General features: G+C 44.2%; 1 protein-coding gene across 1 annotated transcript; it reads right to left on the bottom strand.

Moving 5' to 3' along the window:
• Positions 1 to 1,620: 1,620 nt before the first annotated feature.
• LOC126455525 (uncharacterized) lies at positions 1,621 to 19,011 on the bottom strand. The gene is made up of 2 exons (XM_050091276.1): positions 17,995 to 19,011; positions 1,621 to 1,941 (listed from the first exon to the last, which is right to left on the bottom strand). Exon 1 carries the CDS (start codon positions 18,980 to 18,982, stop codon positions 18,074 to 18,076), a length of 909 nt encoding a protein of 302 aa, XP_049947233.1. The 5' UTR covers positions 18,983 to 19,011; the 3' UTR covers positions 1,621 to 1,941; positions 17,995 to 18,073.
• Positions 19,012 to 19,478: the final 467 nt, after the last annotated feature.

Below are 19,478 nucleotides of genomic sequence, written 5' to 3'. Positions count from 1 at the left end.
CAAAACTCAATAGCATCGCACATTATGTGACATATATTCTAAGCGCTGTTCAATTTTATAGTAACTAAGCGCTGTTCAATTTTATAGTAACTACAGAATTTAAGGGAAAGAATCCCACAGGAACACAACCTATTGTTAAGTAGTACAACATATAAAACATTTTAATTATTTACGTCGAAAATTACATATTAATGTGATACTGACATAAAGAAACTTGTAAGACATAAATAGATGCTTGCAAAATAAAACGGCAAATGGAATATAGTTTACATTTTGCAAGGTTTGTATTGTTCCTACATTATTGCAGGTTAAGGGTTACAAGCAGAAACCTCAGTTCGGGCAGTGGAAAACGTGTTTTCTCGTTGTACCGCAGATTACATAGTCTTAGGAACGTAGATGTTAGGATAGTGTTTATGTTACACATTACGGAATGTAACTAATGAATACGTAATAGAATGGTGTGAACACATTACCAGAATGAATAGTCAAACTCTGCCATTAAAAACCTGAAAGAGGTAATCCTGATTCGTGTATATAATTAGTCAGACACGTTTGTAAATGAACAATAAAGCAGGTCTCGATTTGTACCATATTTTTCAATAATTTCACTCTACATATTTACCTAATTTATTTAAGATCAGTCTCTTACTGGTTTTAAACGTTAAGTATTTAATTAAAAAAAAAAACAGCATACTGATGAACAGTCTGTCTCATTTCTTTCCATGACATGCAGACAATGTAAAAATCTGTCGTCATTTTAATCATAGTAACATGATCTGCAAATCAATACACTATTCACTTTTGGTTCACACCGTCTGGAAAGATAATAAGAGCATCATCAGGTATCAAACTTTCCTAGCAATAAATCCTGGATTTGTGGATAAGTGTCTTGTTTTTCATGCAAAGTAATACAAGACCTCTTACATAAAGCATAGATAAATTCTTGTCTATCTCTCTAATTATTCTATAAAAATGTAATTACGGGTTTTAATTATTACCCCAATAACGGAAGTACTCAATGTGTACATCGACTAGAGGAGACAGATTGACTATGAAGTCACAGCACATAAAAAGGCATGTTTTGCTATTATAGTCTGGGGACCTGTTTTTTGTTATACTTGTTTTCTTGCCTCAACAAAATTTCCCCTTCTAGCGCCACAAGCCTATCTCAAACGATTGATGTCAACTACACACTTGGGATCGAAATCAAACGCCACTTCTCATGCGCTGTACAAGCCGTCTTCGTGTACGATATATCAGTGTAGTGATTGGTGATTACGTAATCTCCAGGTTTTCGAGTTTGCAGTGTAATACATATTATCAGTTTACATGATATTTCCACAGCTTTCACAACTGTCTTCTTCAGATGTGTCGATCTGTGGGAGTGTTACGCAAAATGACAACCTTAACTCAGCTCTAAATTGAAAATCTAGAAATTGTTTTGCTGGAAATGCAGAAATGCCATATCCCGTGAGTCTTGGCCCTTAAGTAGCCGCTAGAGGCAACACAAACCGCGACTCAATGGACAATGTTCTGTAGTATTTGGAAGTAAATATATTGGCAATTTAGAGCCCCATTGTTGGTGCGTAGTACAAAGGAAGGCGATTAATAGCAATATAACTTATGTCAGACATGAAATACTTTTGAGCTCTTCAATACTTGTTAAAAATCTTGGAGCTGATTAGTCGAAGCCAACGTTGCAAAGCTGTCAGGAAAGAAGGTACTTTGTGTTATGCGCTAGCAAAAGGCTTCATACGCGCCTGGTAGGTATCCAGACTCTTAAGTGGGCAAGTTCCATTACACTTTAATGACTCTCCAAGGCTTATTTCAAAAGAACAAGAAACAGGATGAACAGATGTCAGCTTCAGGATAACGGAAAAAAAATTATACATACAGTTCACACGTATGACAGCGATGAGGATTCTTACTTTACCGCCATTCCTGAAACGTAAATAAAAAATCAAATTCAAAAATAATACAATATAAAGGAAAAGATGATGATATAAGTGAAGCAACAGAAAGAGTAAGAAATACACTAAACAATCCACCAACGACGATACGCTTCCCGGGAAGCAGGCTTATCAGGTATTGGACACTTCCAAAAATATCATTTTAACACTTGTCCTTTTGGTGTTGGGCGGTAATGGAAAGTATCCGGTTATTCAGCTATTTTTTAAAAACAATTAATATCGCAAGTTAGAAATTGAAAAAATGGAAATTTGTTATACTGTATGCTGAAATTCTAGTGTTGCGACTTGTCTTACATACACTAAAAATGTATGCACTCATACTTAACGCGCGGGAATTGTGTGTATACATAGCAAGGAATCGCATTCCATGTACAAACGACACGCAATGTTTTGTGATCCGAAACACACGGCTAGTATGGTATCGACGAACAGCTGGGTACCTAAAAGCGATTATCGCGAATCGTGAAAAAAAAAACCACACACACACACACACACTATATCGCTGATGCCAACCCATGTCCCAGGGCTTGTTTTGTGTTCACTATTCAGTTATCAGGCATCTGGATCGTCTAGAGAAAGCAGTACGAATCTACGCTACAACTCCTAGTATTGCTGTTTTATTACATTGAAGAATATCAGGTACTGGATTGTTGACTCAGTACTTGAGTTTTCAGACACACTTAAACTGCAATGCCTAAATACAATAATGAAATGAAGGTAAAAGAATTAATTCTGCCCTCATTTCAGAGCTTCATCAGGACTCATTCATCAGTTAATGAAGCTAGTTCTATGTTCATCCGTGCATTCAAACAGACATAAACCACCGACTAGCATTTGTAGTAAAGGAAATGAAGGCGTAAGAAAAAGCATATCATTCAGATAACTATTCTTTTTTTATTAGTCGTCTAGTTCCATTAAAAAATGGTTCAAATGGCTCTGAGCACTATGGGACTTAACTACTGTGGTCATAAGTCCCCTAGAACTTAGAACTACTTAAACCTAACTAACCTAAGGACATCACACACATTCATGCCCGAGGCAGGATTCGAACCTGCGACCGTAGCGGTCACGCGGTTCCAGACTGTAGCGCCTATAACCGCACGGCCACTCCGGCCGGCTGTTCCATTAAAACTGTTAGTATATATATATTATTAAAGACTCCCAAGTCTCAGTTCTCACCTCAATGGCGCTTAAGCACGTGGCAAACGAGGCCAATTTGAAAACAAAATTCTTGCGATTTCAACTACTTGAGGTCAGTAAACGGGTAAAGGATCTTGGCGTGGCTATACGATCCTGCACGGCTGAGCGAACAATACACAGGTGTTGGACGAAGCTATGAGAGTACTGTGAGAAATGTACGCTTGAACATAAATGCATATACTAGCCAAACCTTTAAGTCGCACTGTTGTATTTGACCACAAACTGCACCTATGTAATGTCCTCAATACGTTGTATGTGTCAGTCGTGGTGAGAACAGTATTTTACGCAGTTGTGAGTGCATTATGTCGCAGCTAAGTGAATTCGAACGTGGGCCAATTGTTGGTGCTTGTATGGTAGGAAACTCCATAAACAAGTGAGTCATGCGTTTGGTGTTCCAATAGGCACCATATACTTGTATAATATTGGTACCGCATAAACGGAAACCGGAAAAACATATTTCGCAAAGTCACAATGAGAACGGAAGTATGTGTCGCGGGTCGTGACGGACGGTCATTGAAGAGGACTGTGACGGAAAATAAGAGGACGACAGATGCAGAAGTCGTTGCACTCGCGAAACCTGTCAGCGCCTAAACAACTCCCGAAGCAGAGAATTTCAGGGTGAGCTGGAATCCCAAAAACCACTCCTCAGTGATGCAAATGCCCGTAACAAGAGAAAACGTAGTGGCCAAGCCATAAAATGAAGCAATGGAAGAAAATCATTTGGTTGGATGAGTCTTATTTTACACTGTTTCCCAACTTCTGGCTGAGTTTACGCCCCAAGAGTGAAAAAATGACAGGGGGTTCGGTGATGATTTGGGCAACCATACCGTGGTATTTCATAGACCCCCACGGTTGCTCTGGACCACTTTGGCACATACAGCTCGCATCGTTCACTACTGGTTTTGCAAAAACGAGGAAGAACTGTCGCATCTCCAGTAGCAACCACATTCACCAGATCTCAATATTATTTCGCATTTGTGGTCTACCTTGGAGAGAAGGGCGCATTATTACTATCGATCTCCACTTGTCGTTATTTTGGAGGAATAATGGTGTACGATTCCTGAGCCGTGCTCACCCCCAACTATGCATTTTCATGAACTTGGCTGTCTATCTGCGTTTGCTTTCCCCCGCCCTTGTTGCGGTTACGTCGTGGTTCTTCTTCCTCCTACGTGTGGCAGCAGTAAGGTGTATCGACATTTGCGCCGTGTTTCTTTCGGTTGGTGCATATAGGGGGTCTGGAGGCGGTCGGTCGGTTGTTGCGGACGAGGGAAGTTACCTCCGCGCGGTGCAGTTGGCTGGGTCCGTTGGCAGCCCCTGCGCAGTGTCGGAGCGTGTGTGGAGCTGCCCGATCGGTATGAGCTCCGTGGTTCACCGACCCAGGACGTCAAAGTTGAGTAGTGGTTTCAACTACCCAAGCCACGTCATTTCATGTTGCGGTGGTTCGTTTCGGTGGTTTGCTGTTGGGGAGGTTTTCCTGTGAGCAACACTGAGTATTTCTACTGCTGAAATTTAGCCGCCATGCGGTGCAATTAACTGGTTCAAATGGTTCAAATGGCTCTCAGCACTATGGGACTTAACATCTATGGTCATCAGTCCCCTAGAACTTAGAACTACTTAAACCTAACTAACCTAAGGACAGCACACAACACCCAGCCATCACGAGGCAGAGAAAATCCCTGACCCCGCCGGGAATCGAACCCGGGAACCCGGGCGTGGGAAGCGAGAACGCTACCGCACGACCACGAGATGCGGGCTGCAATTAACTATTTTGGTTAATTCGAGTGCACCAATGAAATTTTCTGCCCTGTGGCCGTTAGTGTTCTGGTTACCTACCCTGGGCACTGACGTAAATTCAGGCAGCGTTCTTTTGGGTGAAGTTAACTATATTACCGTGTTTCAAATTCAAGTGTACCAGCGGAATTTTTGTGCCTAGTGGCCGTTAGTGTTCCGGTTACCTGCCCTGGCCACTAACGTAATTGCAGGCAGCGTCCTTTCCTCACCTGTTGTCGCTGTCCAACATGGTGTGTAATTTTGACAGCTAATACATACTCCATTGTGGATTATCACGTTTGTAATCTTTACTGTCTGAGTTCTCATGTACTGATTGATGGGAAGCAAGTCGTTGTGTCGGTCGGTCCGTGGTTGTCCCCTGGTTGGGTTCCGACGGATCAATTGTAGTTAGGCTCACCACCTGTCTCTCCTAAGTGAATGAGGGCAGACCGACCTCCCTGGAGGCTTCTACAGTGCCACCGGTGTTTAATTATCTGTTTTTAGCTGCTTAAAATTTAAGGCTTATGGTTATTTTTTCTTAAGAATTTTGCAAAATTAATTCTTTAATTTATCTTTCAAGCTTAAACATTGCGGCCTTCTGCTTTTAAAAGATTATGGTAATATATTTTAAAATTTTGAAACTTAATTGTGGCATTCAGTCTTTGGTACTGCACCTTGCATATGTCTGTTCTATCTACTTTGCTGTGATATTTATTTAAATTATTTTATTGCTGTCTTAATTGGATTTTTATCTTGTTGAGTTGTTAAGATTTCTTGTTTGAAGGTCTTCAGCCGTGAAAGAGCTGCATTCGGTAAAGGTCCGGCTACGTGCCGCTTTGGTTGTAAAAGTGTTATTAAATTACAATTACAAGGTGAAACTTACCCCAACCTTATTTGGCCCTTTCCACAATCCTAATTACCTCTTCTGCCCAGCGCGTTTAGCGGACATACCAATTCCCATGAAAACTGTACAAGACCCGTACGTCTCCATTCCGAGACAATTGGAAGCCATTTTGAATGCCAACTGTTTCCCAACACAGTATTTGGCACGGTAATGTGTTGAGTTTGTGGTGTTTCCATATTTTTGCCCTATGCTGTCTCTAACCTCTTAGGCGCTAGTTGCGGGGGTCGTTGAAATCCTGTATAGCATCGAGTATGGTCGTCCTGAAGACATCAATTCCATATTCGTATGACAGTAGTATGACCCTGATCAACATGAGCAGTAACATCATGCAGTGATCAACTACGTCTAGATGGGACACGACTTCTGTTGTTATATCGTCCCTTCTCTCACGAGGCATAACACGATCTTCTCGCATTCAAATACGAATTGCGCATGAGAAACTCGCTGCATAATCTCTTCGTGTACAGACTAGGTGGCGTTACTTTTAGCTATGTTGTACAGTTCCGCTGAAAATGTGAATCATTTGCATATCTAAACACGTTGTACACTTCATGCCAATTTGACGTTTGTTGTACGCCGCACTCACGGCGTTGCAGCTTTAATGGGCGGTACTATCATTTCAATAAAGTAAAAATAATAACTGTTCTCGCAGCTTTGGTTGCTACTCCCGTGGTAGGGTGTAAAAAATACTGCCCTGACATTGCACGATTTGCATACCAGCATTCAAAATGTTCCGGCGAGAGGATGAACGCCGTTGCAGCGACTGCTTATTTTAGTTACAGGTGATAGCATAACGTCAAAATGTGTAGTTAAGGGATTTGTGTGTATTGTCCTCCAATGAAGGTCAATAACGTTCTTGTATATACAGTTTTACGCCACACACCGTAAAGTGACTTGCGGAGTATAGGTTTCGAAAACACTGTAGCAACGTCCTCCGCGCGTATGTGAGGTCACCATGTAGAAAGCAGGGAAGAAGCCGATGGCTGAGCGTTTATCGGTTTACATGGAGTAGCTTTTTATGTAATAATTTTGCTATATTGAAATGAACACTCGAATATTAGTGTACTGTTACCGGTACAAGCAGAATAAGGGTCCTTTGTTGGAAGACTGCTGAACGGCCACAACTGATTTACATTTTGTAAAAATGTGTTTTTCGAGTTTTCGATAGCTTGTGGCCTGTTCATGAGGTACTGAGTAGAAAAGTACCGTTAATAGAATTGTAAGACTCCGTTATTGATTCAAATATAATTCAGAAGGAGTGTTTTAAGATGGTTTTCCAAATAGGTACACACTGAGAAAGGTCAGTTAGATGCAAAATATGAATTCGCACGTAACAAACAGACTGCAATAACAATGTTAAACGATTTCCTCACCTCATAAAACAAGTCACTACCAAATACAAGAATAAATAGAAGAATTTATATATTAATCTTACGTTCGCTAAGGCATTCATGAATGGTTAACTTTGTGTTCAAAGGGACACCTGAGGGAGGACACTGGCCAAACACTGATAAAAGAGAACCTTACACCACCTCTCCTCCCTTTGCTAAGAAATACTGGCAGTGGAAAGTATATCTACCACCCGGATTTTAACGAGCATATGTCTGAAGAGTGCCATTGCAAAAGCCTTCGTTAGCTATCTTGGCTACGAAAGCATTGTCATTATAAACGTTATGTTGCATGTGTATTACGCCGCGTAAGAGTGTTGAGGTGATGGCAGAGGCATCGAAGAGGAATAAAAATAATATGGACCACATACACTATGTAATCAAAAGTATCCGGACCCCCCCCCCCCCCCCCAAAAAAAACAAACGTTTTTCATATTGGGAGCATTGATCTGCCACCTACTGGCAGGTAATCCGTATCAGCAACCTCAGTAGTCATTAGACATCGTGAGAGAGCCGAATGGGGCGCTCCGTGGAACTCACGGACTTCGAAAGTGGTCAGGTGATTGGGTGTCATTTGTGTCGTACGTCTGTATGCGAGATTTACACTCTCCTAAACACTGTTTCCGATGTGATAGTGAAGTGGAAATGTGAAGGGATACGTACAGCACAAACGTTTACAGGCCGACCGCGTCTGTTGACTGACAGAGACCGCCGACAGTTGAAGAGGGTCGTAATGTGAAGCAGGCAGACATCTGTCCAGACCATCAAACAGGAATTCTAAACTGCATCAGAATCCACTGCACGTACTGTGACAGTTAGGCGGGAAGTGAGAAAACTTGGCTTTCATGGTCGAGCGGCTGCTCATAAGCCATACATCGCGACGAAAAAAGCCAAACGACGCCTCGCTTGGTGTAAGGAGCGTAAACGTTAGGCGATTGAACAGTGAAAAAACGTTTTGTCGAGTGACGCATCACGATACACAAAGTGGCCACCCGATGGCAGGGTGTGAGTATGGTGAATGCCAGGTGAGCGTCATCTGCCAGCGTGTGTAGTGTCAACAGTAAAACACGAAGGCAGTGGTCATACGGTGTGGTTGTGTTTTTCATGGAGGGGGCTTGCACCCCTTGTTGTTTTGCGTAGCACTATCACAGCACAGGCCTCCATTGAAGTTTTAAGCACATTCCTACTTCCCAATGCTGAAGAGCAATTCGGTGATGGCGATTGCATCTTTCAACACGATCAAGCACCTGTTCATAATGCACAGCCTGTGGCGGAGTGCTTACACGACAATAACATCCCTGTAATGGACTGGCCTGCACAGAGTCCTGACCTGAATCCTATAGAACACCTTTGAGATGTTTTGGAACCCCGACTTCGTGCCAGGCCTCACCGACCGACATCGATACGTCTCGTCAGTGCAGCACTCCATGAAAAATAGGCTGCCATTCCACAAGAAACCCTCCAGCACCGTACTGAACGTATGCCTGCGAGAGTTCCAAGCTGTCATCAAGGCTAAGGGTGGGCCAACGCCATACTGAATTCCAGCATTACCGATGGAGAGCGCCACAAACTTGTAAGTCATTTTCAGTCTGGTGTCCGCATACTTTTGACCACATAGCGTATTATGCTGCAGGACGTGGACTCCATCGCTCGACGAGAGAACAAAATTTCTGGGCGCTAACACTAAAAGTCATTTTAACAACCAATGCAAAGAATCAAAGTACTGTTCTTTTGTCCCATTTAGAGACTATGATAGATTATTCACGAGAATTAATCCTAAGCCGTTATTTCGAGCATCGTGGGATTCTAGATCCTAGGCTTGTTTGTGAGACTGAAGTAATGTGTGTGGACGTTCTTCGGGGCTTTGACAGTGGTGTCTGAATCCGACTTCGCGAAGTAATAATGGGAGAGCTGAATGTAAGTTAGAAGACAAAGCCTGGAGAGGTAAAACAATCTGTTCTTTCTTGTGATAGATGCAGAAATAGCGGAACCGTGTAGTATTTGCTTAGATTTTTGTTTTATTCTTTCTGAAACGGAAGCATAGGTTGGAATGAATTGAGCATTAGCGTGATGTTAAGAATTTTTCTATGACTCAACACTACGCCAATCAGTACATTAAATTTGAAGAATACGTACGCAGTGGTCCGTTAATTTTGTATGTGCATTTAAAAAGATTTAAATTAAAAGTATGGTCAAGTGAAATTAGTAATTCATAGCAGTCAGACGCGAATCCATTTTACAATACAAATAAAAAATGGTTCAAATGGCTCTGAGCACTATGGGACTTAACTTCTAAGGTCATCAGTCCCCTAGAACTTAGAACTACTTAAACCTAACTAACCTAAGGATATCACACACATCCATGCCCGAGGCAGGATTCGAACCTGCGACCGTAGCGGTCACGCGGTTCCAGACTGTAGCGCTTTTAACCGCTTGGCCACCGGGCCGGCTTTATAATACAAATTAAAAGGTTTTTTCAACCGTTTTAGGAAGTGAATAAGAAGATCTTTTTCTTTGTCCGAACCATTACGTTGCGTAATCGCCAAAGCAAAGATAATACTCTAGCATCTAGTGGCCTAAAGGAAAACTACGGAATCCAAATTGGACATTATTCAAATTAAAACTAAAATCTGTTACCTCTACTAAGAGAACTCAATGTTCACGGCAATTTTATCGGTTCTGATCAATACGACAACGCACTGCTCTCGGGGTATCTCGTCAAAAATGTAACTTAAAAAATCCCGGTGATCCATCCTGGTGGCATTCAGCTATTACGAGTTGACAGCTAAATGTTCTGAACTAACTTTAAACAAGCTACGATCACACTGATCCCCGTGGGCATATAGATAACAACCTTTTAGAACATAAGTGCAAAATTTTACAAAGGCTAGTACGACGTATTTTCGTTGTCACTGCCATTTTACATAGCTGACTTAGTAACAACAAAAACGGAATATGGTACAAGGAACTGTAGCCCAAAAGTTATGTTAATAACATTTGTTGTATTGATGATGAATTAAGACCGAAAGTACACACATAAAAAAGAAATGTTTTGCATTACCCCAGTTCCCAGGGGAGGGGGTCCGACAGCCGATCGGTTCCAGTCATCCCACCAGGAAGGAGGTACACAGCTCGTGTTGTCCGTAGTTCAACCATGCCTAGACGGTCAATACCGCGGTTCGAACGCGTCCACCTTATTACGTTGTGCCAGTAAAGGCTCTCATCAACAAGGGACGTGTCCAGGCGTCTCGGAGTGAACCAAAGCATTGTTGTTCGGACATGGAGAAGATACAGAGAGACAGTAATTGACGATGACATGCCTCGCTCAGGCCGCACAAGGCATAATACTGCAGCGGATGACCGCTACCTACGGATTATGGCTCAGAGGAACCCTGACAGCAACGTCACCATGTTGAATAATGTCTTTCGTGTAGCCAGAGGACGTCGTGTTACGACTCAAACTGTGCGCAATAGGCTGCATAATGCGCAACTTCACTCCCGACTTCCATCTTTGCAACCACGACACCACGCAGCGCGGTACAGATGGGCCCAACAATATGCCCCAATGGACCGTCCAGGATTGACATCACGTTCTCTTCGCCGATGAGAGTCGCATATGTCTTCAACCAAGCAATCGTCGGAGACGTGTTTGGAGGCAACCCGCTCAGGCTCAACGCCTTAGACACACTGTCCAGCGAGTGCAGCAAGGTGGAGGTTCCCTGCTGTTTTGGGGTGGCATCATGTGGTGCCGACGTACGCCGCTGGCGCTCAGGGAAGGCGCCGTAACGGCTGTACGATACGTGAATGCCATCCTCCGACCAATAGTGCAACCATATCGGCAGCATATTGGCGAGGCATTCGTCTTCATGGACGACAATTCGCGGCCCCATCGTGCACATCTTGTGAATGACTTCCCTCAGGATAATTACATCGCTCGACTAGAGTGGCCAGCATGTTCTCAAGACATGAACCCTATCGAACATGCCTGGGATAGATTGAAAAGGGCTGTTTATGGACGACGTGATCCACTGACCACTCTGAGGGATCTACGCCGAATCGCCGTTGAGGAGTGGGACAATCTGAACCGACAGTGCGTCGATGAACTTGTAGATAGTACGCCACGCCAATACAGGCATGCATCAATGCAAGTGGACGTGCTACTGGGTATTAGAAGTACCGCTGTGTACAGCAATCTGAACCACCTGGCTGTATGGTCGAACAACATGCAATGTGCAGTTTTCATGAGCAATAAAATGGGCGGAAATGATGTTTACGTTGATCTCTATTCCAGTTTTCTGTACAGGTTACGGAACTCTCAGAACCGAGGTGATGCAAAACTTTTTTGATGTGTGCAGATGAAAATAATAAAAAGAATTAATATCACAGTTTTTCTCGGATTTAAGATGTATTTTCTGAGTCATTTAAGAACTATGTTGTACTACCTACAGAAAATAAACATACTGCCTGACAAAAAAGTGAAGGGCCCAGAATACATGGCCGAATTTCACTGTAATTTCTTATCGGAGACTATGAACATGATTTGAGTGGAAATTCTGCGACAGGTAGAACGGCCTGCAGAACACATTAGCGTTGTTTGTGTTTCGTGTTGTTACCCGGCCTGGCGTGGTATCTAACGGACGTGACCTGCATCAGATGTTATCACTGTGAAGGACACGGGGAAGCGTACAGTATGAGACGGCGCTATGAGCACCTGACAGAGTTTGAAAGGTGCCTCATTATTTTGTCTCCAGTTGATCGGCTGGTCTAATCTGTCAATAACCAGATTTTATGGGCATTTGGATGTGACAATGGCTCGATATTGGACTGCATGGTGTAATGTAACGGACTACTGAAACTACCGATACCACCGGCTGGCGAGGTGCGGTGCCGTCAATCAACTTGAAGGAGCAAGTGAACTTTAACTACGTAAACATAAACATATTACTATTTTGTTACAAAACTGTTAATATGAGGAAAATCATGAGGTATATTGCCACAGAACTATATTATAAACACTTTTCATTTTTCATATTATGTTTTTCATATATGTATACGTGCGATGTGTAAAATATCGATATACAAGCAAGGTTGGCGGTACTGCACAGTTTGTAAGCTCTGTGAATAGGAGCCGGTGGTTGGCGGGTGTAGAGACAATGGGCAGTTGGTGCTGAGACGTCTTGTAATACGCTTGCTTTGAGAAGGTCAAGGATAGAGGGAACGAAATGATGTACTGGAAAATCTGTTACATTGAAAATGATTGACTATCGTCACGGTCAGCATTTATAAAATAAAAGTTGGAAGTTTAAATATGTGTCAGTTCTTACGCAACAGAAGACACACCCTGGACCTCAAATTGATTTAACAAACAGCGGATGGCGAGATTCATCACTGGACCACGAGCGTGCAACAACGACCAGTAAAGGTAAGAATGTTATATTACTCTAGATTCAAATTGTGATGATACCTTTCTTTCTCCATGTCTTCAACCCTGTATGTACTCTGTTGTTAGAATGAACAGAGTGATGGGGGCTTGTGGTCGACTAGGCACACCAGGGAGACCACACAGGTTTAAAATGATAATTTGTAGCTTAATCTATTACAACTGATAATAATTAATATTTGTCCCCCGGAGAAAGAGGTGCGTTACAATGGGAACGCGAGGGAAGGCATACTCACTGTCAAGCTTCCGGTAGACCAAGCCTGACACCACAAAGGAGAATCGCCATGCTATACACCAAGCACTTCTTAACCTCTTTATATCCGCGCCTGTTATCCCACAAGTAATGGACTCCTCGAAACATTCTATGTCATCTCACAGATGCAGCAGCTGTACTAGGGAATTTCTGCCACATGCGTAGACTACCACTAACAATGCAACAGAAACGGGTGTTTTTGGAGTGGTTCCACAAGCAAGCATCATGAACTGCAGACGTATGACATTGCATTGTGTCCAGTGTTCTGCACTACTCGGCAGGGCCATCGCTAGCCAATATGGCTGGCGATCTGGAGAGAAGTCCCATTCTTTCAATGTTTTGGAGATGCATAGCGGCGATACTGCCAGCGTCAAGGTGTAGCGTATTTTCGAGTATGATTCCAGTTCACGTCTGGCAGCGGCTGAGGGAGCTCTGACGACACGACTGTACGTCACGGACATCCAGCGTCCTCACGTGTTACCTCTCAGCACAGTGACATGGTGCCCCGTATCACTATAAAATGTCTGCGTGATGCTGAAGTAATCCTGTGGTCAGCAAAATCCCAAGATTTATGCATGATAGAGCATATGAGTGACCAGCTCGGACTTCATTTCCATCCCACTGCCAGTATGCTAGATGTGGCGGACTGGTTATAACAGTTATGGACGAGCTTGAGCCAGGAGACGACACAACGGCTTTTTGACACCCTTCCAAACGAAATCAGTGTTTGCATTTCGGCCAAAAGATAAGAAACGCCATGCTCATATGTGGGTTCATACCGCCAATATCTTTGTAACTTGAATTCTGTAATCGCTGAAATAACATCACATAAACCCCCAAACCCGTGAAGTTTCACTTCGTTTTCTCCTCCCCTTCCGTGTGCTTCACTTTTGTCACACAGTGTAAATAAAATACAGTACAAAAATAGTGCATGCGCAAGTGGACGTTTAGCCCTGATTATTACACTACTGACCATTAAAATTGCTACACCACGAAGATCACCTACTAGAGACGCGAAATTTAGCCGATAGGAAGAAGATGCTGTAATGTGCAAATGATTAGCTTTTCAGAGCATTCACACAAGTTGGCGCCGGTGGCGATACCTACAACGTGCTGACATGAAGAAAGTATCCAACCGATTTTTCATGCACAAACCGCAGTTGACCAGCGTTGCCTGGTGAAACGTTGTTGTGATGCCTCGTGTAAGGAGGAGAAATGTGTACCATCATATTTCCGACTTTGATGCTGCTCGCGTTGGTCGAGATCCAATGCCTGTTAGCAGAATATGGAATCGGTGGGTTCAGCAGGATAATACGGAACGCCGTGCTGGATCCCAACGGCCTCGTATCACTAGCAGTCAACATGACAGGCATCTTATCCGCACGGCTATAACGGATCGTGCAGCCACGTTTCGATCCCTGACTCAACAGATGGGGACGTTTGCAAGACAACAAACATCTGCACGAACAGTTCGACGACGTTTGCAGCAGCACGGACTATCAGCTCGGAGACCGTGGCTGCGGATACCCTTGACGCTGTATCACAGAGAGGAGCGCCTGCGATGGTGTACTCCACGACGAACCTGGGTGCACGAATGGCAAAACGTCATTTTTTTCGGATGAAACCAGGTTCTGTTTACAGCATCATGATAGTCGCATCCGTGTTTGGCGACATCGCAGTGAACACACATTGGAAGCGTGTATTCGTCATCGCCGTACTGGCGTATCACCCGGCGTGATGGCATGGGGCGCCTAGGTTACGTCTCGGTCACATCTTGTTCGCATTGACGGCATTTTGAACAGTGGACGTTACATTTCAGATGTGTTACGACCCGTGGCTCTACCCTTCATTCGATCCCTGCGAAACCCTACATTTCAGCAGGATAATGCACGACCGCATGTTGAACGTCCTGTACGGACCTTTCTGGATACAGAAAATGTTAGACTGCTGCCCTGGCCAGCACATTCTCCAGATCTCTCACCAATTGAAAACGTCTAGTCAATGGTGGCCGAGCAACTGGCTCGTCACAATGCGCCAGTCACTAATCTTGATGAACTGTGGTATCGTGTTGAAGCTGCATGGGCAGCTGTACCTGTACACGCCATCCAAGCTCTGTTTGACTCAATGCCCAGGCGTATCAAGGCCGTTATTACGGCCAGAGGTTCTGGGTACTGATTTCTCAGGATCTATGCACCCAAACTGAGTGAAAATGTAATCACATGTCAGTTCTAGTATAATGTATTTGTCCAATGAATATCTGTTTATCATCTGCTTTTCTTCTTGGTGTAGCAATTTTAATGGCCAATAGTGTATTTGACAATCTAACTGTTAGGGAGCAGAGACACGAGGACAATGTTAGGTCAATTAAAAACGCAAGAAAACTTGTAAATAAAAAGGCAATAATGAAATATATTAAAATATAGATGAAAATAACACGAAACAATAATACAAAGAAGACTTACTAAGTTGACTAAAATTGTTCTGGGTGTCGTACCGTGTCATTGTGTCAAGTACTGCAGCTATAAATTGTAAAACTAACGTTTCGACCTTATTACAAGTCCCTTTCTAAGGGGAAGACAGGTTTTGGTGGAGGAAAGGTATTTCTATTGTTGCAGACGAGCAGTGTTAAGTACGTCAAATTTGTGAAACTTTATTGGTCCTAGAATATACTAGGCTAGTTATAACGAAATGGAGAAGATACGAAAGACGCTATTCGTGGGCTGGCCGACTTGTCAGTCAGTGACGACATTCTGCAAATCAGCGCATAGTTTCTCGCGGGCACATTTTCTTCCTGGTGTGCGCGGGAATACACTGACAGTCCGTCTACTACTGTTTGAGTAAGGCCGTTGTAATACGGTCAAAACGTTTGTTTTACAGTTAATAAAACTGAAGTCTTTTACACAGTGACGCAGTACAACACCGAGAAGAATTTTACTCATCATGATACCGGACGCCGGAAGACTATTTTTAGCTACTTATACAAAGTGAATGGCACAGATATCTGAGAAAAGCAGTTAACAACTACTGCACCATAAAAATCAAATACAGATTTAGAAATACACAACAAAAAAGTAGAGAAAGCAGCAGAAAAATACTTTTTTTCAAACTGAAAGTGTTAAATTTAGGATTCCGTAGCAGAAACAGCAACAGAGCAGGTACGAAGTGGTCCGGAGAAAAGAAAAATAGATACACGTGAAGAGAAGAGACGATAGTAAAATGTAAATATTAAATGTTTTAATACGATAATTTGTTTACAGTAGTGGTTAATATACACTACTAGCCATTAAAATTGCTACACCAAGAAGAAATGCAGATGTAAAGGGTATTCATTGGACAAATATTTAAGATGTCTCCCGCAGTCGGAGACGAAACGTTGAGAATCGACACAGAATTCGTCAACCGACCACGGCATAACAGCCCGGATAATTATAACGGACATGATATTATACTAGAACTGACATGTGATTACATTTTGCCGGCCAGAGTGACCGAGCGGTTCTCGGCGCTTCAGTCCGGAACCGCGAGACCGCTACGGTCGCAGGTTCGAATCCTGCCTCGGGCATGGATGTGTGTGATGTCCTTAGGTTAGTTAGGTTTACGTAGTTCTAAGTTCTAGGGGACTGATGACCTCAGCAGTTAAGTCCCATAGTGCTTAGAGCCATTTGATTACATTTTCACGCAATTTGGGTTCATAGATCCTGAGAAATCAGTACCCAGAACAACCACCTCTGGCCGTAATAACGGCCTTGATACGCCTGTGCATTGAGTCAAACAGAGCTTGGATGATGTGTACAGATACAGCTGCCCATGAAGCTTCAACACGATACCACAGTTCATCAAGAGTTGTGACTGGCGTATTGTGACGAGCCAGTTGCTCGGTCACCATTGACAAGACGTTTTCAATTGGTGAGACATCTGGAGAATGTGCTGGCCAGGGTAGCAGTCTGTATCCAGAAAGGCCTGTACAGGACTTGCAACATACGGTCGTGCTTTATCCTACTGATAATGTAGGATTTCGCAGGGATCGAATGAAGGGTAGAGCTACGGGTCGTAACACATCCGATATGTAACGTCCACTGTTCAAAGTGCCGTCAATGCGAACAAGAGGTGACCGAGACGTGTAACCAATGGCACCCCATACCATCACACCGGGTGATACGCCAGTATGGCGATGACGAATACACGTTTCCAATGTGCGTTCACTGCGATGAAGCCAAACACGGATGCGACCATCATGATGCTGTAAACAGAACCTGGATTCATCGGAGAAAATGACATTTTGCCATTCGTGCACCCAGGTTCGTCGTTGAGTACACCGTCGCAGGCGCTCCTGTCTGTCATGCAGCGTCACGGGTAACCGCAGCCATGGTCTCCGAGCTGATAGTCCATGCTGCTGTAAACGTCGTCGAACTGATCGTGCAGATGGTTGTTGTCTTGCAAACGTCCCCATCTGTTGACTCAAGGATCGAGACGTGGCTGCACGATCCGTTACAGCCATGCGGATAAGATGCCTGTCATCTCGACTGCTAGTGATACGAGGCCGTTGGGATCCAGCACGGCGATCTGTATTACCCTCCTGAACCCATCGATTCCATATTCTGCTAACGGTCATTGGATCTCGACCAACGCGAGCAGCAATGTCGCGATACGATAAACCGCAATCGCGATAGGCTACAATCCGACCTTTATCAAAGTCGGAAACGTGATGGTACGCATTTCTCCTCCTTACACGAGGCATCACAACAACGTTTAACCAGGCAACGCCGGTCAACTGCTGTTTGTGTATGAGAAATCGGTTGGAAACTTTCCTCGTGTCAGCACGTTGTAAGTATCGCCAGCGGCGCCAACCTTGTGTGAATGCTCTGAAAAGCTAATCGTTTGCATATCACAACATCTTCTTCCTTTCGGTTAAATTTCGCGTCTGTAGCACGTGATCTTCATGGTGTAGCAATTTTAAAGGCCAGTAGTCTACAATGCTTTTGATTTATTAGGAACAGTGCAAATGAGACTGAACTGAAATTCGCACCTGGGGGTCATCAATGGCAAAATATAACGAAAAAATACTGTACCTCAACACGAAGCCCACGGTCCCAGCAGCTCTCCGGAACCTTGCTGTCATCCTGTATGCCTGTGGCTGTCAGAGTCTTGCTAGGAGGGAGAATTTTCACGCGACAGTACGGACTGTGAAGAGCCGCGACAGTCTCCAGTTGACTGGCGACGTGGCTGCGCGCCGTTGCCCGCCGACTGCGAATGCTCTGAGTTCGGGGGCGGGCACTGCTTGGCGGACGAGCAGGACTGCTTCGCCGCGGGAGAACTCTTCGCGGAGATTGGCACGAGTCTCCACTGCGGAGGCGGTCCCGAAGCTTCACTACTCTCTGTGGGCTGGCTTCTGCTGAAACGCACCACCAGCTTCTCTCTGGGAGAATCAGTCTCCTCCACCGTAGTCGTGTTCTGCTGCACGATTGGCTCCTCAGCACGATTAGATCTCCTTCGAGCGTTCGCTGAATCTGCAGTAGCAGCGTCTGCTGTGGACAGTTGCTCACCACTTTCTCCGCATTCTTTTCTAATTTCATTTCGAAGTTTTGTTTCAGGCTGCCTCTGTTCACCTGGTGAGGTCACTTGGGTGTGAGATTTTATGGCGATTGAAGCTCTTTGGCTGTTATTCCCACACGGCGACCTACGCACAGGAGAACAGCTTCGCGGACGGGAAATCGGGCCTTTTGCCTCATCACTCTTACCTGTCTCGGCCAGAATAGCCAACAATTCCTCCACGATGCTCTCTGTATCAGTCATTCCTTTGGATGCCTCCTCTGAACAGGTCGTTGCCGGCTGAGTATTTGCTTCTTCACGCATAGCGGAAGCAGAACCTGTGCGTCTGTCACTTCCATCAGGAACGTGACTCACTGGACTATCCTGGTCGCTAGAGAAACCTTTAGTCCCCCACAGTTTCTTGGGTTCTGTGAAGTTTCCACTTGAGATACCAACTTTGGCAGCACCTCTATTGGAGACAGCTGAACGAGGCATTGTGGTGAGAGGGCGGTTATTTGCCGGTAACATGCCAGTAACTCCTTCTGTGGCAGCCGTACCTTGCTTTGACCTGTTAACCTCTTTTATCCGTGTCAGAAGTACACGACAGGGCTTACACACACCTCCCACAGAGTTAGACGGACATTGCCCTGTATTATTCATGGTTTTTAAGCCCGCACTTTCTATGCCTTCATCAACGCTGCCCTTAGGTAATTTTAATGCGTGTTTTTCGGCATCTGTCTTCGCCTCCAATTTTGATGTATCGTGAGCACTCTGTACACTTTCCACTGGCTTTCTTTTAGTGTTATCAGACTTTGCTACCGATTTGTGAGCGTGAAAATCGGGTTGTTGTGGCACTGCGGAGTCAGCTTTGGAACGGTCACCATCTGTTGCAGTTGGAACATTGTCTGCAGTCTGCCCACCTTCCACCTCGTTGGATTCTTTATTGACTGTTGATCCAGGTAACACCTCTGCACCAACTGCGGCACACAATTCGTTGTCAAACTTCTGAATTTCCACAGCAGCG

This window comes from Schistocerca serialis, chromosome 2 (assembly GCF_023864345.2).
Source record: "Schistocerca serialis cubense isolate TAMUIC-IGC-003099 chromosome 2, iqSchSeri2.2, whole genome shotgun sequence".
In the NCBI taxonomy this organism is placed as follows: domain Eukaryota; kingdom Metazoa; phylum Arthropoda; class Insecta; order Orthoptera; family Acrididae; genus Schistocerca; species Schistocerca serialis.
The sequence above is the reverse complement of the archived record's forward strand: the minus strand, read 5'-3'. Positions and strand labels throughout refer to the sequence as shown.

What these genes read in the sequence shown, in the direction of transcription:
- LOC126455525 (XM_050091276.1), bottom strand. Translation starts at nt 18,982, where the DNA reads ATGTTACCGGCAAATAACCGCCCTCTCACCACAATGCCTCGTTCAGCT.